The sequence below is a fragment of the Xenopus laevis genome, chromosome 7S (genome assembly GCF_017654675.1).
Source record: "Xenopus laevis strain J_2021 chromosome 7S, Xenopus_laevis_v10.1, whole genome shotgun sequence".
Classification (NCBI taxonomy): domain Eukaryota; kingdom Metazoa; phylum Chordata; class Amphibia; order Anura; family Pipidae; genus Xenopus; species Xenopus laevis.
Genome location: NC_054384.1, coordinates 75,260,151 through 75,286,621, shown reverse-complemented (window position 1 = coordinate 75,286,621; position 26,471 = coordinate 75,260,151). Strand labels below are relative to the sequence as shown.

At 37.0% G+C, this 26,471-nt stretch overlaps 1 protein-coding gene across 15 annotated transcripts in view; it reads left to right on the top strand.

Annotated features, from left to right (window-relative positions):
- ncam1.S (neural cell adhesion molecule 1 S homeolog) overlaps positions 1-26,471 on the top strand; it is a 146,044-nt gene that overhangs the window by 110,452 nt on the left and 9,121 nt on the right. For 7 of the 15 annotated variants that reach the window (XM_018226844.2, XM_018226845.2, XM_018226847.2 and 4 more), the window contains 5 exons: positions 3,100-3,102; positions 8,109-8,233; positions 9,799-9,979; positions 21,427-21,634; positions 24,688-24,804. In XM_018226844.2, the coding sequence (XP_018082333.1) occupies positions 3,100-3,102; positions 8,109-8,233; positions 9,799-9,979; positions 21,427-21,634; positions 24,688-24,804 (634 nt within the window). 15 annotated transcript variants of the gene reach the window in all.

Genomic DNA, 26,471 nt, shown 5'->3' with positions numbered 1-26,471 from the left:
TGTTGTCATTATTGGCATTATCATGTATACGGTAATAGGATACATAACCTTTAATAACAATATATAACTGTTACATACTAACATATACGGCACAGTGTTTTCACTCATTATACAACAAATAGACTATGGTTGCACCTTCTTACATAAGTTTAGTAATGGTTTATTAAATAGACACTGAGTATTCACTGTACAGCGAATATTCATTGTAACATTATTAACCAAGGGTCATTCAATTGATATTTTCATTGCTGCATATATTCTCTACACTAATTCTTATAAAAATGACACTTATTTCATTAAAAAAAATATGTGACCATAGAGTATTTAAAAGTTATCAGCTGCATTTTAGTGCATTTCACGTCACATGAAGTTTTTCATATCCCAGCTTCTGTCTGCAGACAAAGGGCACTTGCTGTTCGCAATCCATTGTCACAGAACAGAAAAGGCATTATGGGAAAAACAATCTTCTCTGCAGAAGAGCTGACCATTACTTCAGTGTTTCCCAGTGGACAGATTTATACCTTTACAAATACCTTGAAAGCTGCTGATTTTTTTTAAATAATGTATGTTGAAAAGATGCTTACAATTACATTTCCTTTCATAGACGACATTTGCTTTATGCATTTTATTATTCTGGGTGAAGTGTGATTAGTACTTCAATGGTGAAAAGTAGGGGGGAAATAATTCATGGCTTACTAGCTATAGGGTGAAAAGTTTTCTCAAAAAAACAATATTGACTTAATAAATCATTTTTAACAAATACTGGACAGAAATAACTGGTATTTAAATTACAAGATTACTTTTATTCAGTGTTACTGGCCCTTCCCTTGCCTCTTCTAGGGTTCTTGACTGTATTCAGCCTAGTACTTGTGGTACAAGCCTTTAGTATATTTATGGTACGGATGGATATTTCACAAACCATAACTACATTCCTTTCTTTACATATTTATATTCATACTGTGTTTCACTTCCATATGTCTTTTGTTAGATATTTCTGTCTACATTGTACTTTATAAATCAACCAGAATCTGCACTACAAGATCTGTTATATATTGGTTCTGATCAATCCTTTTATAATAATAATTTTTGGAATTTATCTTCCAAAATAACAAATAAATTCACTTTCATTCATCCATTCACTCACAACTGGCTGATTCCAGTAGAAGTCAGCAATTTGTAGTTTATATCGGAATGGTTGAATATGGTTTCAGGTCATGAAACCATTCGAGACAAACCAAAGTACTGACCCCCCCACTCGCTGGACTATCCCCCAAAATATCCCATCAGTTTATTGGTTATCTTTAGATCCATTTACTTACAAAGTCTGAATTTATCTCAATATTTTCTGCTATAAACTCCGATCAAATCCACCTGGGTTTTTTACACTTATTTATTACGTTTTCCAGAAAATTTGCTTTGAGGTAAAAAACTAGGGTTTTTTTTCCAGATTTTTTCATCTGAATTTCACAATTTCTTCGGAATTTTCACCCAAAAACTTCAGGGTAATGCACGAAACCCAGCACACATCAAAAAATCATTGGGACTTCTCCCATTGACTTATATGCAACCTCGACAGGTCTGAGATGCCAGATTTTCAGATTCAGACTTTTCTTTTTTCATCGTCAGGGTTTGATAAATTCTGAAAAAATTTTGATTTTTTTAAAAGTCTGATTTTATATTAAAAAAAATCACGATTGATTCATGATTTTGCATTCGGAGTTTAGTAATAACCCCCTTAGTGTTAATCCAAGGTGTTTAAATGGATACTGTTATTAGAATATAATGTACAGGTATGGGACCTGTTATCCAGAATTAGGGATGGGCGAATTTGACCCGTTTCGTTTCACCAAAAATTTGCAGCGGGCGAAATGACGCTGACTCCCATTAAAGTCTTTGGACGTGCGTCTTTATTTTTGTCGCACAACGCAATACAAGTGTATGGGCGTCATTTCCGCCACAAAACAAGCCGAAAAAATTCGCCCATCCCTATCCAGAATGCTTGGGACCTGGGGTTTTCCAGATAAGGGATCTTTCTGTAATTTGGATCTCCATACCTTAAGTTTAATTTAATTTAAACATTGATTAAACCTAATAGGGTTGTTTTACATCCAATAAGGATTAATTACATCTTAGTTAGGATAAATTTCAAGGTACTGTTTTATTACTACAGAGAAAAGAGAAATAATTTTAAAAAATGTAATTATTTGCTTATAATGGAGCCTATGGGAAATAACCTTTCCGTAATTCAGAGCGTTCTAATGGGTTTTCCTGATAATGAATCCCATACCTGTACTCACTTTTACCTGAAATTAATGAATTTACCTGAACTGTTTTAAAGTTATTGATATGGGGTATGTATTCCCTGGTACACACCTCTTTATTACTATTTTCTTGCTTTGAATGCCTGTGGCTTGGGTAATAGTAAAAGAGATATGGGAGGCCTAGTTAAGTCAAAGTACTACAGTATATACAAAGTGGGTAAATAGTTGATGACAGTATCCCTTTAATAGATGTCCTTGTATAAGTCCAGTCTTTTATAGTATATAAAGAGGGAGCACATTTTGTAGTGCTGTAGTAGGATCTGGTGTGACTAAATTATAGCTAGCAGTAAATGACACATTTCAAATGCTTGCAATTACTGTAATCTTTTTACCATCAGGCCAGAAGCTGCTCTGTTATAAATTGTGTTTTTGTCTTTATCCTCCAAATTTAATATGCTTTTTATTTTCAGCTCTTCCTGCAGAGTTTTACAAGCTGGGACTATTAAAGTTGACATCAGTGATAATGGTTTTTACAGTGTCCTGCTATGCTTTCACAAAATAATGCATTTTCTGCCTTTTTCTCACAGAAAGATAAAGAATAAACAATGTTTGTTCCCTTGAAACTGCAAATTTTCATTTCCAGCTTTGTCTCCTAATCTATACATTTTTTTTAATTTTCATTTTAGCCTGTTTTCCCCTCCTCTCATTGTTTACGTTGTTTTTATATTTTCCATGTGACCTCCCTCCACTTTCCTTTCAAACAATCATGTGCGTGCGTATCATGTGACTTGTCATGTGACTTGCATGGTGCTGCGATGTCGTCTTCGCTGATGAACAGAAGGTAAAATTCTTTGTTCTGATTGGATAGGGGGGAAATCAGGAGCAAAAAAGCTTCTGTTTATAGAGTTCCCTATAGGCTCCCACCCAAACAACTAAACATTTTCAGCAAGAGAAGTAAAGGCTTACTAAGGGAAGGAAGTAAAGAATTACTAAGCTGCTTAATGGACAGGCTGCAAAGTAATAAAAACAAGGCTTTGCTCGGCATATATCCATCATTCTGCAATATGTATGTACATGGGATGTTACTAGATGCATTTCATGGGTGGAACACGGACTTCCTGAATCCTAGCATTCCAATGTGGTATTCCATGCTCTTTACTCATTTTTAGTTGGGCAGAACTTTAAAAACTTCCATAAAGAGTTTAAAGGAAGCAAAGTTGTACAAAGTCTCTCAGTGTCTCCTATAATTAACCCTTACAGTTATTCAGTTAATGGCACAATGGAGTGTCCTTTTACTTTGTCTCCTTGACTTTTCCTAGGAAAAATACTGGTGCAAGATGGTAGGAAAGCATGTTGCCCTAATATATTGCCTTTGCATTTTTCCCTGGAAGGAACCACCATGACATAATAAAAAACTATGGGGTCAAAATGATATATTATCCCTTTTAAACACTTGCAGACCTTGTCATTTAACTATGTGCTAAAGAAACCATGCAGCAGTGAAATGGTCTCATTAATGGTCTCATAGTATAAAGTCTTTTCATTGCATATTCATTTAAATTTGTAATACTTTACTAGTGTAAGGAACTATATGAATTAGTACCTATTTATAATTAAAAGTGTTTGTAAATCAATTTTAGGCTCATTAACCTATAACAGTGCAGTATATTCAAATAAACAGCCACATAATTCATGACAGAGTTATATAGACATTAAAACCACACAGTCATTACTATATTAATTAAAATATAAAAAATATAGAAATTAAAGGAGAACAACTATAACAGAAAAAAGGTTGCCATTGGTGCTCAAAATATCCCATACCTGTATTACTGTATATTATTTTGCCCATTATTTGAAATAACATTATTTGGCATAATTTTTCATAGGTTGCGACTTAAAAACACATTACCAGATGCATGTAGGTTTAAGGGCTATTGACCATCACTAACTGCATCAGTCACTAATACACTCATGTATACAAAACCAACTTTAATAGGAAACAAAGAACAAAGAAATCAATACTTCTGTTGTATGTTTGTCTCCTTCCTTTTGTTTTCTTTCATGTTGCTGGTTCTGGTATATAAGTGCACTTTTTTAATATATGATAATGATTATCTTGATTTGATGTAAATGAAATGATTGTCCCCTTCAAAGATTAGAATTAATTGATGATCTTCACAAATTAAACAATATTGTCTTTATACAAATACTGTACAAATAGATAGGGTGGGCAAATTTTTTAGACTTGTTTCGCTGCATAAATGACGCCCATAGACTTGTCGTGTGTCAAAAAAAAAAATTTTGCGCGCACAACAAAAAAATTTCTGACACCCATAGACTTTAATGGGTGAATTTCTGGCGAAACGAAACAAATAGACTGTTCTTACAAATGTTATAAAGAACAGACTGTCAGTCTTTCAGCTATTACTGTATAGTTTCATTGTGAATCATAATAAAGAAACTAAAATCGATCTCCCAACTAGCAAGTGGCTGTTCCATACATTGGGTAGGATTTAATAGGTGTATATCAGTTCAAGGCATCCAGAATATTCTCTATACAGTGTTCCAGCAATAAACCTCACTCATATTCACAAGTGATCCTGTTTCAAAAATCAAGCCACCAATTGGGATGTGAATAAAAATTAAGATGACACTTGGAAAAACTGACAGTTTTAAGCAGGAGAGTTATTCTACATGAAAAAGAAAGCACCCAGATGTGCACCTATTGTACTGAAACATAAGAAAGACTTTTAAGAAAAACGTTATCACTTGATAGTATGCATCCCAGAATTACACAGAGCACAAAAATAACTTTCATTTTCATTATAACAGATGGATTTAGCCCAAAGAATCCTTAACACCATTATACATTTTCATCTAACCTGTTTTTACTCTCAGAGGATAAGTGTGCATGATGCATGATTTTGCATGACCCATCACATTTGGAGCTAATTGGCTTTATTGCAGGCTAAGAAACAACCAACCGAATCACAAAGCAGCCTTTTAATCATTCTCTTATACTTAATTGTATTTTTGTATAACAATTTTCTTTTCATCAGTGACGTTGGCAAATGCATTCTTGTTCAACTAATCTTCCTCTCTCTTCACTAATCCTCTTTTTTTTTATTAAATTCAACCATTACTAACTCCTGCATCTTTTTTTATTCCTGTTTACAGACCAATCGTTTATTTATATATATTTTTGTAAATGGCAATGCTGATTGTCCTGATAAATTCCAAGTAAAGTAGTCAGAGTCCAAGATGTTTCTTTTTCTTTTCGACCAATCTGTTAAAAGCTTTTCTTCATCAGTCCAGAGAATTGAACAATAAACAGACTTAGTAGGCGCTTAGTGAATGGAGAGATGTACTTGTTTAATCCACGGTGAAAAGCAAGATTATATGCAAAGGCTGTTATCATTTTTAAGGGCTCTCTGGTAGCTTTTAAGATTCAGCAAGTAAATATTGGATAATGGTACTAGCAAAGAGCACCATTTGTACCATTTTGCCTTTAATTCAGGACTAAATAATTCCAAATCCTATTTTATGATGTTAGTTGAGCAAACTTCACTTAGACTATAAATTATATCAATCTTGTTTCTTTTAGTCTTGAAATTCACAATCACAGTAAGCAGAAAGCTGTTCATTTTAGGGACACTGTTATTAAGGCAAGCTTTGCATCATTCCAAAATCTAGTTTATGTGGCCATATCCATGCACTGGCTTTACAATTACATGTCTAGGAGGGAGGGGGAATGTGGGAAGTGCAGTAAAACCTGGGAAGTTCAGAATGAAAAGTGGAATTAATTGTCTGTCCCAATAATATGCCAAAGGCATAGAGGAGGGGCAGGCAATATATGAATAACAGATACACTTTTAAATGCATTTATAACAGGTATGGATGTTTAAATAAAAGCATTTTATGTCCGAGTGACAGGTCCCTTTTAAGAAACAATATAGTCAGGCACGTTTCAGGGGCTGCTGCCGCCTGAGGCAGCAGCCCCAATGCCGCCCCTCCTCCTGCTCCGCTCTTCTAACTACCAGCGTCGGAGCGGGTGGAGGAGGGGCCGCATCGCTAGTGCAGTGAGCGCTATTGCGCTCGCTGCGCTAGAAGAGCCGAATTTCCATTTTAAAAAACGGAAATTCGGCTCTTAAAGTTACCAGAGGCGGCTTTTTGCCGCCCCTGGTAACTGGCCGCTCCGTGCCGCCTGAGGCAAGATTCTCACCTTGCCTCATGGCCGGAGCGGCCCTGAATATAGTGATACATTTTGAAACAAAAGAGAGTGAATGTGCCATAAGAATTTCATAAGATTGGCTTCTGACTCTAGAACCTACAACTTTGGGAAGGCTTTGGGAAGCAGTAGCATCTGCAATGTAATTGGAGTCATTTAGCATTTAGACTGGGCTCCCAGTTACAACAACAATGCAGAGGAAGCAAAAAGTAAGCAGCAAACATATCTCTGCGTGTGATTTTAAAATTAACCTTTAATAAAATGAAAATGTTTTCTACCATGTCATTGAAATGATGTTACAACCAAAGACATGCAATGCAACTATATATTAAAATATCTTATCAATGAAAACATATGTTCATTCACAGCACATACTGTACATTGTAAGAGATTAGTTCATAGAACAATTGTCTGCTAGAGAGGCAGCTGTCACACAATTGTGCCACTTTTCCCAAATCACTTTACACAGTCAATTTACAAAACATGTAGCTAATTAAAAAACAATGCTTGTCCTCTCTAACTCACTTAAGTGTTCCTTTCCATCCATGAAGTAAAGCAACAGTAGTATCAAGTCCAAATAAAATGCTCTTCAGAGATTGGTGTTTTCTTGGGCCTCCTGTCCTGACTCTCCAGTTTGAGATTTCAGAAATACTTGGCATCTCATAACATGACCAGCCAGAGACCTTTACTCTAAGCAAAAGACCTCATTGGTCATTTATTATGCAGTGGGCAGAATTCAAACTGCCTTGTTTTTCAGTTTACACCCTGCCCTGTTGTGAGCCTACACTTTCTACTTTTAGCAGCACTGTGTTGATGAAGGTCTGGAGACACATATGAGCACCCAAACCGCCACATAACTTGCAAGCCATTCAAGTGTGCAAATTGAGGAAGGACTGTACTTACATAGGACAGGGCTGCCTTATGCCCACCAGTTTTGGTATTCAGTGTGAACAATGGAATACATTATAAACAGATGAACATTTTTCATCATTTGTAAATTAACCTTTTGGTTTATGGTACAGATAACATGGTCTTAACAAAATGTGATTGTATTCAACAATGGTATAATGTCTTAAATGTATGTTTGCTTCTTTAAATAGTAGGTATGCACCAAATCCACTATTTTGGATTGGGCTGAACCCCCGAAGCCTTCACGAAAGATTTGGTTGAATACCGAACCAAATCCTAATTTGCATATGCAAATTAGGGGTTCGAAGGGGAAAACATTCATTTTGTTTTGTGACAAAAAGTCATGTGATTTCCCTCTCCACCCTTAATAAAGATATGCAAATTAGGATGGGCAGAAGGATTCGGCTGAATCCGAATCCTGCTGAAAAAGGCAGAATCCTGGCTGAATCTCGAACCGAATCCTGGATTTGGTGCATCCCTTCATTGTGTAAATTAGGGGTTTATAAAAGATTATACAACTTTCATCAAGCACATACGTAATGGTGGTTTATTATTATAGTGTAATAAAATCCAAAATTATTTTAAATCAACATGGAAATAAAACAAGTGCATTTTGTGTACAATCTATATAATTGGAGGTTGAAACGGACAGCCAGACACAATGTTTGCTATCTATTTTCTTATTATCATTTTAATCATTTTTCCAGGGGAACCTAGTGCTCCAAAATTGGTAGGGCATTTGAGTGAAGATGGAAACTCAATAAAAGTGGACATACTCAAGCAGGATGATGGTGGCTCTCCCATCAGACACTACTTGGTCAACTACAGAGCAGTAAGTTTTTTTCATTACTGTTGATATTACAATAAGACTTCATGTTATGTTCATGAGTTGGTTTTCTTTCTCTTCCTAGATATACAGTTTCTATTAAAATAAAAATGGCTGTAGATCAGGTTTATTAAAAGCATGCACAATTATAATAATTATGTGTAAATTATATCCTAGTATATGGTGCTTAGTGATGTCATCAATTATAATTGGTACTCATTGATATCATGTATGTCACATAATTCACTGAAACTTGTATATTATAACAAATAATGTGTCCATTGTAAAATATTAGGATTTAAGAGTTACCTTGGAGTTCCATGACCTAAAACTCATCCTGACGTTATAGCGTTATATTTTTTCAACAGGGGATACATTATTCCCTACATAATCTGCTTACTCTGATGTCAGATATAAGGGCTTATTGACTAAAGAAAAGACACATATTTAATTATGTATTTTGTACACAATGCAATATTTTTCCAGAATTTCATATTAATTGTGCCCACCACAATCAGGCACAGGTATGGGACCTGTTATCCAGAATCCTCCGGACCTGGGTTTTCCAGATAATGGATCTTTCTGTAATTTGGATCTGCATACCTTAAGTCTACTATAAAATCATATAAACATTAAAAAACCCAATAAGCTGGTTTTGCTTCCAATAAGGATTAATTATATCTTAATTTGGATCAAGTACAAGGAACTGTTTTATTATTACAGAGAAAAAGGAAATCAGTTTTAAAAATCTGGATTATTTGGATAAAATGGAGTCTATGGGAGAGAGGCTTTCCCTTATTCGAAACTTTCTGGATAATGGGCTTCCGGGTAACAGATCCCATACATGTACAAATTTGTGCCACTTAGTAAAACCGCACCTGCTGGTGGTTCCCAAAGTGCAGCCACATATATATATATATTTAAATGCCTTAAAGGCTACTCTATGGCAATTTATTTTGTACTGACCAAAGCAGTTCAACACTACTGTGGTTTAAGCTCTCCCAGATACCAATTAGAAGCTGGCTGGCGTATTAAGTAATAAGTGTTTTAATGCAAATTAATAAAGTTACATTTTCATTTTAGTGGGTGCCCTGATTACCCAATGAGCTTTGCCCTCTATTTGAATTAGTTACACATTAGGCACACCCTAATCAAGTCGAGTGCCTAGATCCCTTTCAGACATATTGTTCCATAGTACAGATCACTGAACTCGAATAGCACTTACTGACATTGTTTATAATTTGCAGTAGAGTGCATTAGTTGGTATAATATTGCAGCAGTCATTTTTAAATTAAGTTTCCACAGTAGAATCTTAAAACAATTACGACTTTATTTAAAGGATATTAAAACACCATTAAACGCTAGTTCCCTGCCATAATAATGCTTCCCATATCCCATTTAACTTCAAATTCTTGAGTTCACTTATTATTTTATAGCATAAATAGAACTACGAATATTGCCTTTACCATCTTTGGAATCTGCAAAAATTGCTGTTTAAACATGTATTTTATTTTGTCGTTTTCATTTTGCAGAGGTCTTAGATTTTCTGTGTGTTTTGTTTTTTTGCACAGTTAAATGCTTTGGAATGGAAACCAGAAATGCGGGTACCTTCTAATAGTCACCATGTGATGCTCAAGGCTCTGGAATGGAATGTAGATTATGAAGTTATAGTGGTTGCCGAAAATCAGCAGGGAAAATCAAAGCCAGCTCTTTTATCCTTCAGAACCACAGCCAAGCCCACAGCCACTACAGGTATCTTTATGTCTTGTCATAACAGTCCTGTCCCTCCTGCTTTAACCATTAATCCAGCAGCACTGCTTGTTTCCTAACATGCCTGAAATGCCCTTTTACAAGCTGCCTGCTTACAGCCAATCACCATGCATGCACAGCTTGGACTTTGCCTGGGCCTTATAACATGTAGAGACTGTGGTGCATTATACCATCTCAATTTACAATTTATAACGTGTTGATCTATAGTATTTGAAGATTTCATGTAATGTAATAGCCAAGCAATTATGTGATAACGAGCAAACAAACCTTGCTTTAAAAGTTTTTAGCAGTGCTTTATGTAGTGTTGTGCAATTTCCTTTGGGATAACAGTTTACAGAATATTAAAGGAGTCCCCTGTTGGGCAGCGTCTTTTATTACATGCACTTTTGAGTTGTAAATTATTTGTGACGGTAAAGGTGACCATACACTGGCAGGTTAAAGCTGGTGATATCGGTCCTTTAGAGCTTTTTTGCTTATGTGTATGGGGGCTTCCGATGGGCTTCAGATTTTGTTGGCGATCGAGGACTGCATTGGCAAGTTGATGTGGTCCTCATCCATTGGTGCCCATTATCTTCGTTGTAATCCAATCGTTCGACCCTAGGATTAACCTGATATTGCCCTGCAGTTGGTGGGTATATTGGGGAAAGATGGATCTTATTGTGTATGACAACCTTAAATTAACACCACAATCACCCCCAGCTCAGTGTAAAGGTTCCTGTTTTGTTGTTTATCTATTGTTTTCCAAACTGCCCCCAGGGGTGTAGCACTGGCAGATGCTCATTAAGGCCATGAGCATGCCCTTTAAACATGGTTCCTGATTATTCCTATGTATATATAGGATTCGCCCAAATGTGTTCACTCCCCCAGTATATACTATTTTGCCAGGACCATTAAAGGAGAAGGAAAGGTAAAAACTAAGTAAACCTTATCAGAAAGGTCCATCTAAATATACCAGTAAACCCCCAAAGTAATGCTGCTCTGAGTCCCCTGTCAAAAGAAACACTGCATTTCTTTCCTTCTATTGTGTACTCATGGGCTTCTGTATCAGACTTCCTGCCTTCAACTTAAACCTCAGTGCCCTGGTCAAGAGCATGCTCAGTTTGCTCCTCTTTCCCCTCCCTGCTCTACTGTAATCTGAGCCCAGAGCAGGGAGAGACTCAGGCAGGAAGTGATGTCACACCACATTAATACTGCAGCTCCTATCCTAAACAAACAGAGAGCTTCTAGAGCTTTTTACTCAGGTATGGTAAAACATTCTACAGAATAAATATAGCATTCTAGATTGCACTGTTGCAGCTAATCTATTGGCAATAAAATGCCTCCATAGCTTTCCTTCTCATTTAAATATGTGCCTTATTATGCCAAATAACTTAATCCACTTTTGTCTGCCTCAGATACAGGGTCGGACTGCGAGCATGCGCAAACACCGGCACAAACAAACAATTTACGCATAACCATTTATAAAGCTTAAATCAAAAGCTCTGATTTGTATGTAACACCTTTTATAAAAAAAATAACTTTTACAAAAAAAGAAAATAGTTTCTTTTCCAGATGGCAGGATTTGCTTTGACATTGCATATTATGTTAGGCTTAAGTTAAACCTTTGTATACATGCAGGCAGTATTTTACAACATATCATGCGTAAAGCAATATCAGTAGGTTAGTGAATTGCCTGTTTCTATTCATGATTGTCAATAAAGTGTAGTAGATGCTGCTCATCTTTGAAAGACTATTATACAATATTGATAATGACTTTACATGGTCTTACAATAGTTCCTTACAGTAGCTTTGCAAACAGAGCACATCTGAATGATGCAGTGGCTCATTAGCTCCTCATGTAGCAGTGGTGTCTTTATTGTCTTCATGTTAGTGTTGTTAGATGTAGTTGTAGTTAGTAGACACCCTAAAATTGTTCATGAGGCCTTTCAAGCCCCACAGATGGGTTAAATGACTATTTTTACAAGCATACCTTAAAACTGGACATAAGCTGAGACCACTACCGAGTCTCAGGTCCTCCAAAAACCATTTGGTCAGCTGTCTCTTGTTAATGCTATTGTTTTTAGGAACACAGCCCCATCCAGCTGCAGAAACTACCTGATCTGAAGATCAAAATATCAACTGTGCCAAGAAATTGATTTTATTTTAACAAAAGTCATATCCAATTTCAAGCATCTATGATCTGCTGATATTACAAAATAAGTCACATGGCAGTAACTTGTAATTAATAAAAAACACTATCTGGCCTTTATTTGTTGTATCCATTGTTAACTACATACAAAGAAAAGCTAGCCTCCAGGGTTTAAATAACAGACTAAAACATCACAACAAATTAACAACTTTAAGATTCAGGGCTTATAACTAACATAGACTAAGCCATACACCTAAACATTCCAAAAGGTTATGTATTTTATCCTTCCTGATAGATTCTTATTCATCCACATGTTTTACTCTTTTTGTCTTTGCAGTATGGTAATGAGAAAGAATAAAATTCTCTATATGCATAGTCCCCTGGGAGCCCCCCTAACTTGGATGGATTCTGTTTTTAAGATAGCTTGGTCATTATAACCTTGACCTTGAGGAAGAACCATCTCATTGGTTACATAGTTCTTTGTTTTTCTGTGCTGTAAAGTAATATATGCTCTCGCAATGGTAATGCCCTTTTATGCCCATAAGTTCTTATGTCATAGGTTCCTAAGTTTATAAAAACTTGATTTCTTTGTTCGGGGTTCCGACTCTTTGTGAGTTCAGAATCCACAGAGCTTGTATCAAATCAACGTTGCATTTTCACCTCAAGTGGTCTCCTGTTGTTGAAGTTCCACAACAGTGCCAAGTGCCTGCATCATTTCTAACCCATAACCCTTGCTCTGCTGCTTATGGCCTTGCTTCTAAACATTCCCTTTCATTTTGTTCTTTCTTTTATTCTCCTATAACTAAACATTAAGCACTTGTATAACCACTGCTATCTTTATTATTTGCCTTCATTGAGTTCAATTTTTGCAACATGTTTTTTTCCCTGTACTTGTGATCTATTTATTTTCTTATCTGTTTTTCTCTCCTCTCTCTGTGTTTTTTCTCCCTTCTTTCCTTCTGTGCCTCTGCCTCTTTCCCCAAATTCTCCCTTGTCTGTTATTTGTGTCAACCGTCTCTGGACATCCATTTCTTCTTCATGCACCAAATTCTCTTATCAACAACCACTTTCCTTGGAATCATTGCACCAACAGCCAATGTGGGAAGCAGTGCATCATCCAACGTTGTACCTTTGCTTGTGTGTCTAGTAATTGCCATTGTTCCTTGTTAGAATATGTTTTTGCTGCTGCAAGTGTCTCCATTTCAGTGAGGCATCATTCAAGCATTCGGTGTCCATGTGTCTGATTTTTTTTTTTTATCTACATGTGGGTGGGTTTGTAGATTAACTCTCATCTAATATTTACATCTAGTCCTCCTGATGATTCAGTGTAACTTTATTCAAATGTAAATGTTTAAAAGAAAAGCATATGTACAAGGGAAAGCTGACACATTCCTATGAATGACAGAAATGATGTATTTTTCTTTAAGATCCTTTTCATCCTTCCAGCCTATCAATACCTTTGGGTTTGGGACTCTGGCCTCCTTATAGTATCAAAATCTCAGCAGGGCAGGTTGGGTGGGATGCAGAGCGTTCCTGCAAGTATAAATCTAAATTGAGTGCCTAGTATCAGGCACAAATACCAGCAACTATAATTACAGGGATAATGGTAATTGCTGGATTGGGGTATTGAAGTTCAAGGGAAAGTATGTGTTATAAAAATAAAAAAGAAACATTACTGTATTATATTTTAATCATTACTGAGACAGATTCTTCTTTTTCATAGGAACAGTGTAGTAACATTTTGATGTGTCGAACAGGTTTAGTATGTTTTTCTTTTTTAAATTCAGAGGTTTGTACGATATTTTATTCAGAATTGGCTGGAGCCATACAGGCAGTGTAATTGCTTCACATAGCTGTAACTGATGTAGATAGCTCTGGTGAGTACATACCATAAAGACAGGAATGGCCTGCAACATCAAATATCCTGGTGCTACATAATGTTTCCCTAATCTTGCCTAGTCTGTGCTTAGTGTTGCCCAGAGGCACTTTAGTAGGTGAATTAATGCTGGCATGGGTCCTGTGCTTTGCTCCTCCCTTTTCCAACAACCCCTCCACTCTGCCTCCATCCACCCACTCTCCATTGTGCTGGGCACTTTGGGCCCCAGAGGGATTGCCCAGTCTGTCCTTAATCTGCCAATGAGCAATAAAATATTTCTTGCATGTGGAAGTTTCTTCATTCATGACTGTGAAAAGCACTTGTTACAGGCGTTTAAAAGCCTAGATTTATAGAGTGGGAGGTTAATCTATAGACAAAATAGAACAATTAAATCAAATTATCTTAAAAAGTCTATATACATCCGTAGGAATACGCATTCATAGGGTGGGTGGTAAGGAATAGCTTGTGACCTAAGTCTGCCTCTCTAACTTTTGCACATGTTTTTGCACAGGATGTGGGGATGCCTACGTGCCTCCCCTGCCTACCCCTTATGAATACAAAGCTGCCAAATGTAGGCAGCACAGTATTCATGGGGATGGAAACAGGTCTCTGTAGGTTTGGAGCATCTGTGTTTTAATTTGCACCCACCCTGCACATAATAAATGGCCACTATAAAGTTTAGCATTTCTAGCCCAAGTACTATTACTACTACTACTACTATAGTTCTCCTTTAATACTGCACAAGGGATTTATCTTTCTTGCATTAGAGAACTGGCTATTCTCACAGCATGTGCAATTTTAATTTGACTTGAAACGTTCCATTTTTGGGATCAGAGCTATTTCAGGCCATTGTACTTTACTGTAACCTCATCAGCAGAAATAGGCCATATGACTTCCCTAAACGGAGTTAACGGAAATATAATGAGATGAAAAGAGATGTTTATATTGGGTTTGCGTGCAATGTAGAGGTCTCATTACAGTATTAGAGTTCATACTGTCTGCCTTTTTTTCATATTATTATCTATTAATTCCTGCCCCTCAAAAAAATATGATATGGCTCATAATGTACATAGGCAAGTCATTGTGTTTCTACATTGCTCCACTTGTTCTGCAATTACTGTTATTTTAAACAGACAGAATGAAGAAAAATGTTTGGAATAGCTTTTCTACCTAATAAAATCTTAATGAGATTAAAATATGCACGTTTAATTTGCTGTGATTCAATAGATTGCACATATTTCTGAGTCTACACAAGAGTATTTAACCCAGTGGAAGGTTTGAATCACCAGGACACATCCAGTAGCTGATAAGGCGGAATTGGAAGCATCGAATGCAGCAAATGGTATCTCTATGGCACAGCTGTACTAAATAGATCAGTCTAGAGTTCCACTTTACAGCCTGGAAATTTACTGATACTGCAGCTGGCCCAGCCTGTGAAAGATTCATTCGAGTTTAATAGATTTATATTTAACTTGCAAGGCAAATTTTCTATTACAAATTAGAATTAGCAGTGTAAATCAGTTCAAGTGTTTCTGATTTCTGCAGTGTTTTATGCCATTCTTATCTAGGATACTTATTCATAACAAACTGATAGGTTAATAACATTCATTGCTACTTTTTGCTCTTACTCCAATCTGTCACCAAGCCTTGAAATGTGTTACTGAAAGCCATACATTTATAGAATTTAACAATTCATACAGATGCTGATCTGTAGCCAATCCAGTTGGTAATATGTGTACACTTTAGTCTAGTGTAGTAAGAACAGATATTGAGATTCTGCCTGGGAGGTAAAGAGCAGATTGGCTATTGGAAGTGGGTCCAGAGAGGGAGATACTAGAAATTGATGAAAAGCAAGCAAAAAGCAGATAGAGAGAACTGAATGGAGGTAGGAATTGGCAGATCAAGTGAGAATTAAAAAGAAGAGTGATGGGATGAAGGCAAATGAAGAAGAGAGTGCAACATTTGGAAAGGTGTAAAAGTGAAAGAGAATGGCATGAGGAAATTATTTGGGCAGAAAGAGAATGGCAGAGAGGGTGATAGGAAAAAAGGGGCAGACTGTAAAATGCATATAAGAATAAAGAGGGTGTCAATGGCACACAAGGAGAGGAGTCGACAAAGAGAAGTAAAAGAAAGAGAAATCAATGCAAATGTAGAGTAGGCTGGGAAAAGATATGGTACATGTTGGGAGGGAGGAAGAAAACAAGAAGGAACACCCCAAGAGCATAGGCGGAGGGTGATTTTTTTGTTTGGAGAGGCTAAAGTTGACCATATACTGGCTAACTTAAAGGGAACCAGTCACCCCGAATTTCTTTTACCCCACCAGAGGGGTGGGCTAATACAGCTTGCACACCGATTGGGTTAAACAGTAGGGTTTTTTTTTGTTTCAAAATATATTAAATGTATTGGAGACAGTGGGTCCTGGCACATTATACTCAGTGGGAGACAGTGGGTCCTGGCACATTATACTCAGTGGGAGACTGTGGGTCCTGGCACATTATACTCAGTGGGAGACTGAGTGGGTCCTGGCACAAGAAACGGAGAAAAAAAAAAAAAGAACCTAAAAAAACCTTTAATACTTATTCAAGCTGGTAAAGAAGCTGCTGTATATAGTACCTGTGAGTTAAATGAACTCCAATCCAACTGCTTCATATCAGACTCCCTTCTGCCATGCTGCCTTCAGTCGGTAACGTTTTCCCATCCACGACTACTCTGAAGCTGGTTGGTATATTTCACTGTTTGTAAAGTCAGCTGTGCTCTGATAGGACAAGCTACAAACCACATTATCCAATCAGAGTGCAACTGATCTCTTCAGCATCATGGTTTGAAGGCGGACCTTAGCAATCAATCCGTGATCAAAAGAACAGTGCAGTCAGCAACGGAGCAGGTTTTTGTTTCTGTTTTATTCCTATTTTAGGGGTTAGACAGGTTTGGGAAGGCTTAGCCTCCCCTAGCCTTACTGAAAATCCGCCTATGCCCAAGAGTAAGCAGAGAGATAAGTCAGTGAGATACAGTTTAGCCTGTTGAAAAAGAGAAGCTTGGGGAAAGGTAAAAGATTAATGATAAATGATTAAAAAGACGAAAGTAAAAAAAATTCGGAAGAATCTTAGATTAGAGAAGAAAATATGAAAAGACTAAAAGGTAAGACAGCCCCCTAATATATGTGTAAGACATTTATTTTATTCTATCATTCATTCAGTTACAGTGTTTGCTGGATTACACAATGGATGCTGGTAATCTTGAGATATTTTACTATGCAGGAGGTTCTTCAATCAATAACTATCCTCCGACCAAGGCTCTGCACAATAGACTCATCAGTAAGAAGGCTCCGTTTTACAGTGTAAATTCCTGCTAGCATAAGTTCAAAGGTTGGTCATGTTTGTAGGATGATATCACATCTCCTGCAAAATGAGAATTCTGGGGGGAGAGTGCCTTCTAAAATTAAAGCTTCCAACAAAAGTTTACCAATTGAGGCTGATTTATTAACCCTTTGAATTAGCTGGGTGTTCCCAATATTTCATTTTTAAATGAATATATTGTTACTATTTTCTATTCATTTAAAAATTTGTTCTTCGCCATCCTCACCACAAAAATAAATATAACACACATACCATACCACTAAAATGCTTTTTTTTAACATGAACACTGTACCCCAAGCACTCAACTGACACTTTGACACTTTTAAAGTCTTGGAGCTGCTGCTACAGTATGTGCTTGTCTCTGGTAAGATGAACCATTTGCAGAAATTATCCATTTGAAGTGATTATATCCTGCAAGCGACGTTCCTTCTAATTTCTTCTTGGCTATGTGCGTCTTCATTTTAAACCTGTGTGATCAGGTCAGAATAAATATAACATTTTGTATAACAGTTGCTTTGTGTGCGCTGGCCTCAAAATGTGTGTGAGCGTACATTGCACAGCATAGAGGGAATATTGCCTGTAAGTGGTGATTCTCACTGGGAAGCTACAGTAAGCTATGCCCATGCCCAGTGTTAGAAGCTGTGGAATTGCGGCTACAGGTTATGGAAGATCTGATCACTTACACGTTGATTACTAAATAATGCTCATGGTCATTCATATGATATGATTGCAGAGGAGTGTGGTAAGTGATGTATATAAGATTCAAAAAAGGGTTTGTGGGAGAGTATATACTGTAGCTGCCAGACTGTATGGGGCAGTGTAGTAATGGGATATTGCCCAAGTTCCTAAGGCTCCATTTATACATATTTTACAAAAATTTTGGATTTTGTATACGAACTAGGGATGCACCAAATTCAAGATTCGCTTCTGGATTCGGGGGTTCAGCGGAATCCAAAATAGTGGATTCGGTGCATCCCTAATATGAACTTTTATTGGCCTTTGCATGTTGCTAAACTGTTACCTGTTTTTTTAAATTGTTACACAAAATGTTCTTACACACATTTGCGAAGTTTTAAATTGTTATGTGCACTTGTATCCTGACAAAGGGGTTTACCCCGAAATGTTGCATACCGCAATAAAACTTTAACAAGGGCTCACCCTGCCAGCATTTACCTCTGTGCCTGTGATTTTCGTTTCTCAAATATTTTCTTTTTACACTTATAGCATTTGTACAATGGAATTCCGCTCAGCAGTTTCAATGTACATGGTTACATCTCCCATGACAATAAGCATGAATTCCATCTCCATAGAAACTTGCTATTATCTGTTCAGAAACAAACATGGCTTTATTTGACATTCCATATTGTAGTATACCTTCTCATTTCTGCCGACAGCAAACATATGTTTTCTTACATTATTTTGATTGTCCTAGAATGATCAGTGTTAAGTACTTATTGGTTATTTTGGCCCATTGCACTGGGTGTTCCTGCAGCCCTTTTCAAGTGTTTTTATATTTCTACTCTACCCATTTGAATAAGCAAAAGTATTGTGTGGAAAGAGGAGTTTTTAAAACAAAACTGAAGTGGTTGGGGAAATGTTTTTTTTTTTTTATAATAATAATTCCAAGACCTATAAGGAAATCAAACTATAGTAAAAACATCTAGGAACATGGGGCAATTTATAGAAAGAAAAAGCACCTCAAGGTTTTATCCAGATAGGTAAAATGCACATAAGTTATTAATGAATACACATCTTTCAACTAAATATTATTCTTTAACTCCTTCAAGATTTTCTGGGGTTTGATGCATATTTCAGTGATACATGGCTGTATTGGAGCAACAGCTACATATTTATATTGGTGAGACATTTTGGGGGTTATTTAATAAAGTCCGATTGCCAAAAACCGAAAAAATTCTAGTTTTTATTACTATAAAATCTGAATTTTTAGTGGAAAAATAAACTTGAATTTTTTGAGATTTATAATACCCCGAGGATGGAACAAGTCAGAATCTGAAAATCCGACATCTCAGGCCTATTGAGGTTGTATATAAGTCAATGGGAGAGGTCCCTATCCTATTTGGAAGTTTCTGTGGTCTGTGCTGGAATTAGCCTGGAAATCTATCTCTTTCAGGCAAAAATTCGAAAACTGTAGGGAAAACCCCCCCAGAAAATCAAGTGATTCAGGAAAAAACTCAGAAAAAATTGTACGATTCAGATTTTCGCTTGATTTTTTTCGTGTTTGTCCCCGATCTGACTTTTTTAATTCAAATTTGATAAATATATAAATAGAAATATTTTATAAATAAGGCTAATAAATAAATGCGATAAATTGATAAAGAATGAAAAATATAAGTCAGTAATAGGGATTGGCAATTTTTTTTTTTTTGTACCATTTTGCATCGGCAAACTTTTTTACTATATGTTGTCCGTTTTATTCTGGAAAATCCTCCTTTCAGACATCATTAATCAACCCATTGCCCTTCACATCTGGTGCTTCTTTACACTCTGGAGGGGAAAATTAAAAAGGGTGTTTGGGTCAACACGATTTGGAGAGTTTCTGGCCTGAGCAACTTGAAGAAAGAAAATCTGGTTTGTACATTGAATAACAGTTAGTGGAAAAGATCTTTTCTAACAATGTGTTGTTACAGAGCTGAAAAGCCTTAATTGCAATGTCAGTATCTCACAGATTGGAGTCAGGTATTAGAGTGCATGTGCATCTCAGAAATGTGGTGGTTAAGCATGGTATATCTATATAAATAAATAAATGCACAAGTAAGTGATTTCATGGCAACTGCACATTAGTCAAACTTTATGGTATAACATATGTATAATCATTAGTTAGAAGACCTTTCCTACATGGAGCAAAACAAGAAAAAGAGAGTTACTAGATATTAAAGCTCACTGGCTTTACCGCCTAAGACTGGAGCAATTTCCTCTAGACTTTGGAAGCATCACAAAGAACATCAGGTTGACATTGAAATAAATAAAGATGTTTTACTAATCTTTTTGAATAAACAGAAAATAGCCTGCTTGCTGCTTAGGGTTTCCATCGCCTTAGAAATAAACCCCTAAAACATTGCTATGCCATAGATATCTGCTCCGATGCATGTTACATTTTTGTCTTTCTGTGTTCTGCACACCTTACCAATTGCTAATAATCCCTGAAACTTCTGGATTTCTTATGGGTATTTTTTCTGAAATATTCAATGTTAGGTGTAAACGAACACCATAACAAATGCATGCCGCATGGCGTATTAGTGATTAGTTCTGCTGCATAACATTTGGTTGCAGAGAAGCCAAACCAGTGTGTTGAAAATGGTTACTCATCAACCATCCTTCCTTATTGTAGGTTGGCAGATTTAACTAGAAACGCTGCTTCAAATTCATTGTGAAGGCCAACATCAATAATATAACAACTTTGGTTCATTTGTTGATAGTGTTGTGGGGTTTGCATACCATTGCATTGTTAGTGATGCTTTAGCAATGACATGATAAACTGGTGTTCGGTGGCTACATCAGGCCCTTTTACTCTTATCTGTGGTCACCAGACACTTTCTGAACTTATAATAGAGGAAGCTGATTTATGGACTTGGAAAAATACATTTTTCATTAGCTGTGTGTTTAAGGCAATGGGGTGCTTGTAATTGTCTTCAGTTAACAGTTAACATTACAAATGCTGTGTTAACTAAAATTAAAATACAGCTGTAGACAAATGCACGACGCTCACACTTGCCATGTACAATAGGGGTAACTTACTATGGTCCCAGATGCAAGTGCAATAAGGGGAGCTAAAGCCTACATGCTTCCCCTCCACCTTTGTTTCTCTCCTATGGCTTCCCCTCGTGAATACTGAGCAGGCAGCACTGTATTCATGGGGCACGCAAAGTTCTCTGCACTTTATTTTAGAGAGCAGAGACCTGCAAAAGTGCAGAGCAGGGCCTCTGTATTTGCACTTTGCACCCTGTTTTTTACTTTTGTAAATGACCCTAATAATAAATAATCTGGCTGTTTGGTGGTTTGCCATTTGTAATAGCTTGAAACTAACCATGATCCCATTTTCCTTTTAAAGCCACCGCAAGTGCCGGCACTGGTTTGGGAACAGGAGCAATCGTTGGCATACTTATTGTCATCTTTGTTCTTCTACTGGTGGTTGTGGATGTGACCTGCTTTTTCCTGAACAAATGTGGCCTGCTTATGTGTATCGCCGTTAACTTCTGCGGGAAAGCCGGACCTGGTGCCAAAGGCAAAGACATTGAGGAGGGGAAAGCAGCTTTTTCGTAAGTAATTGCCTTTTTAACCACCCCTTTCCAAGCGGTGTTAGGGAATAACATGGCAGACCGACTCTTGGGAAGATTTACACAAACCCCTTGATATGAACGTATAAAGCATACTTCTTTTAAGGCTCCTTAGAAGTAATATTTTAGGAATGAGCAACATTTATTGTACTGACCATTACGTCAATTGAACCATAAACCTTGGGAGTGCCATAATCAATCGGGATAAACCAAAGCCATACTAAAGCATTCAAAACATTTCAACACCTTTCCAATTATTGCATCCCAACTTCTGTGATTAATTATTATCTTTAATGTGTGATTTGGTCATAACAGTTTTACTCTAGACTTCCCCTGACTTCTGAACTTATGACTTGTGAATTTAGTAACAGCTTGGTTGAGCTGTTTTTTTCAAAGAGAACTGAGTTTTGCAGCTGTTTTAGGTGCATTTTTATGTATTTTCAAAACAGTTTTTTTTTACAGTAAACCAAATGTCACTTGTAAAATTTCTGTTGCCATGGAATACCCTAGGGTGAAAATTGGGTTTTAAATCACAACCACAATAAATACTGATCAAAGTCCAACTATACACCACTATTACTGTTACTTTTTAGTTTGTTCATCGGTGTAGTTAATTCTGGGTTTTCAGGGAAGTGGTTCCATGGAAACAAGATACCCTTTACTCATTTTACACCAGTAATTCTTCTAACCTGTTTTTGTTGAAAGACAAGTTTAAAGAGATAGTCCACCTATGAATTAACTTTTACTGTGAGGTATTAAGACAATTTGCAATTGGTCTCCATTTTTTTTTATATATAGTTTTTCGGTTATTTAGCTTTTTGTTGAGCAGCTCTCCACTTAGCTATTTACTCATCTATTTGGGTGTTTGGGTGTTATTTACCCTAGCAATGAATAGGATGGGCCTGTATAGAGAGATGAGTAAAAATAAAGTAACAATAGCAATAAAACTATAGCCTCACAGAGCAACATTGTTTTGGCTGCTGTGTCAGTGACCCGCATTTAGAAAATTAGAAGAGGCAGAAGAGGTGGGCAAATAACTTCAGAAACTATAAAAAAAAGAATAATGAAAAACAATTACAAAGTTGCTAGGAATACAGCATTCTATAATATACTGTACTAAGGGGCCCATTTACTAAGGGTTGAAGTGAATTTTAGGATTCAAAAACTTCAAATTTCGAAGTAATTTTTCAGTACTTCAACCATCGAATAGGCCAAAATTCGATTTGAATTCGACCATTCGAAAATCGAAGTACTGTCTCTTTCAAAACTTCGACACTTCACCACCTTAAACCTGCCGAATTGCTGTTTAGCCTGTGGGGGACCACCTAATATACACCTCTCTAAGTCTAATATATACCTCTCTGAGTCTTTGGCTAAGTTTTTAGAAGTCAAAGGTTTTTTTTGTACAATCCTTCGAATTGTTCGACTCGAAGGATTAAATCGTTTGATCAAACGATTTTTACTTCGCACGAAAACAGCCGTTGAATTTTGAAGTTTTTTAACTTCGAAATTCGACCCTTAGTAAATGTGCCCCTAAAAGTTAACTTAAAGGGGAACTCCGGCCTACAAACCAAAATTTGATAAAGAGGCCCCCATAACACAGAAACCCCTAAAATACCCATCACAGTTACCTGTTCCTTCAAAAAGTAAGAATAAATGGCATTTTCTATGCTGAAATCCAGCTGTTTACCACTCCTTCTCTTTCTGCATCATTTGAAATCTTGGCAGGGAAGGAGGGACTAAACACTGATGTTACAAATTGTAACAACTTCTCCACAACTTACAGACAGCATGAACTACATAACCCACAATGCATTGCACTGTGATGTTCCGTTCCTTATTGAAATCACGTGTGCAGGGAATTGTGGGGTTTGGAAGAGACAGGCTGAGGACAGTTGGCTGCTGATACAAAGTAACAGTAGTCAGCCAGCTCAAAAAAGTAGTCAGACAGATCAGCGGGAGAGCAGGGGGCTAGGCTTAGGGAACTGTTCCAAACCATTAAAAATCATGAAAAGTCTGCATATTTTTTAATTGATGTATATTGCAAATTTGCTTGAAATTATGTTTACTTTTCAAAAAGCTTAAGTTATGTTTGTGTGGAGTTCCCCTTTAAAGGTGAACCAACTTTATCATAAATATATTCTGAAGCTCTAAAATAAAAACCTAATTATTATAAAAATTAAAGTTGAAAAGCACTTGTTAGCGCTTATTCAAAGAGCACCTTGGTATGGGGTTTGGCTCCTGGTGCACAATAACTTGCAAATCTGACATGCAAGTTAGAGGACTGGTAGGTGTTTAGAATGGATTCATTTACCTGCTTCCTAGTGATGTGCCTGTCGAGAATAACTCAACCCTCATCTGGCCCCCGACCTGCGTGCTCCCGATCCATGCCTACACCCAACTTCTGGCTTCCTTTTATAGACCTGTCCTGATGATGATGTCACAAAAGGGGCAGGACAGGCAGGCGCACACCTATAAACACCTATAAAATCGGAAGCTGCAGGAGAGCAGGCAGAAGAGCTGTTTGGGCATCTTTGTGGGCTGATTGGGCCTCTGTGTAACTGAAATGGCAAGGCCTATTTTAATTCTCAGTCCGGACCTGAGCTCGACCCAGGTCCTGCGGGTATTGGGCTGGCCTACACATCACTACTGCTTCCCCCCTTCCCTCACTTCATGAATACATCAGTGCTGAACCCAGGCAGTGCTGTATTTGTGTGGTGAACTCAGGTCTCTGTATTTGGGCACAGAGACCTGCAGCATTTTTCCTACATACAGAGTCACGGTGCAAAGTGCAAAAAACATGCATTGTGCATTGTGCATTGCGTCTGCTTTTGTTGAACTTTGCATCCTGCCCTGCACATTTATAAAAGTCACTCAAATACCAGTGCTTAATGCATAATAAAATGTTGAGGCACTGACAAGATTCATTTGTCTTTTTATATGTAACCTGTTATATTATAGGAAAATTAATATCTTTGAATAGATGTAGAAAATGTTGGGGATACTTGAAATCAATACATATCTTGTTTTTACAGAAAAGATGAGTCTAAAGAGCCTATTGTAGAGGTACGAACAGAAGAAGAGAGAACGCCAAACCATGATGGAAGCAACCAGATAGAGCCCAATGAGACTACTCCATTGACAGAACCTGAGTAGGTTTGACTCTTCTTGGTATCAGGATAGTCTTGTTCAAGTCATTTCAACAATAAGTATGGGAAACATGTTATTCTCCATAAAGGATGGATTTCATTCTAGTTGAAGCGGTGTTATAAGAAATATTTAAAAATAAATCAGGACTGTTTGTATGTAAAGCTCTTATAAAATGGCTAGTTGTTCCTACTTACTCTGGTATCACCCCCTTCCCCTTCCGAGTGTGTTTAAACATATAAATATAAACCCACTGCGTTCTAGTTATAGGACATTGACTAATATCACAGGGGAAAAAATCAATGGTAGTATTTACCGTAACTAAGTTGTTATGGAAAATGCAATAATCATTGTTATGAATTAGGCAGCATGATCATAACTGATGAGAATAATCCCTCATTCTTCACTCTGCACAACTGTTACATTATGCAGAAAGCAAGCAAGCTGTGTATCATTTCTCATTCGCATTTCTTGCAACCCCACATTATGTCACTGCTTCATTAAAAATCCATTTGCAGCGATATTTTCCATTACTTTATACTTAGTCACCCTTTTAATCCCTGTTTTTTTTTCTTAAGTGAGAACTATCAGAAGTATATTTCTAAAGCAGTGAAAAAATCCAAAAAAGTCATCGAGTTTTAGTTCAAAGCAATGATCAAAGTACTGTACAGGTATAGGATCCCTTATCCGGAAACCCGATATCCAGAAAGCTTCGAATTACGGAATGGCTCCCATAGACTCCATTTTATCCAAATAATCCAAATTTTTAAAAATGAATTCCTTTTTCTCTGTAATAAGAAAACAGTAGCTTGTACTTGATCCCAACTAAGATATAATTTAATCCTTACTGGAAGCAAAACCAGCCTATTGGGTTTATTTAATGTTTACATGAATTTCTAGTAGACTTAAGGCATTAAGACCCAAATTATGGAAAGATCTGTTATCCGGTAAACCCCAGGTCCTGCGCATTCTGGATAACAGGTCCCATACCTGTATTGCCTATATAAAACAGTGCATGACAGCATTGAAATAATAGCGTGCTGGTGCGTTTAAAGTACTTTAGTTAGCAATTAGCACAGGGGTTATTACACTAAACCCCCTTCCATTAATTTTTGTGCAGTGAGGTACGGGAAGTGAAAGCATCAGTATGGAATCATGCCGTTGCCCCATTCCCTTATACTGTGGATGTTAAGGGAGGTGGCACACAGGGAGATTAGTCACCCAGCTACAAATCTTCTCTACTGCGGGCAACTATTCTCCCCAAATGCCTTCCCACCGGCATACATATCGCTTTGTTTTCTAAAGTCGCCTGAAGATGGCTTACGAGGAAACTTTGAGCGATACGTATGCCATTTGGAAGATTAGTCGCCCGCAGTAGAGATTTGTCGCTGTGCATCACCTGTGTTCCACCACGCTAAAGGGCTGGTGAGATAATACAAGGCTGATTTATTAAATTCTGATGCTAGTAACAGTGATTTCTGAGCTGGCATGTAGTAATTATCTGTATTAACTACTAATCAGCCTTATATTGTGGCTTTTATTTATTCTGTATATACAGTATATTGTGATTGAGTAAGTGACAGCAGCACAGAGCATGTGCAGTGAATCATCAGAAAAGAAGATGGGGAGCTACTGGGGCATCTTTGGAGACACAGATCTTTATTGCTAAATG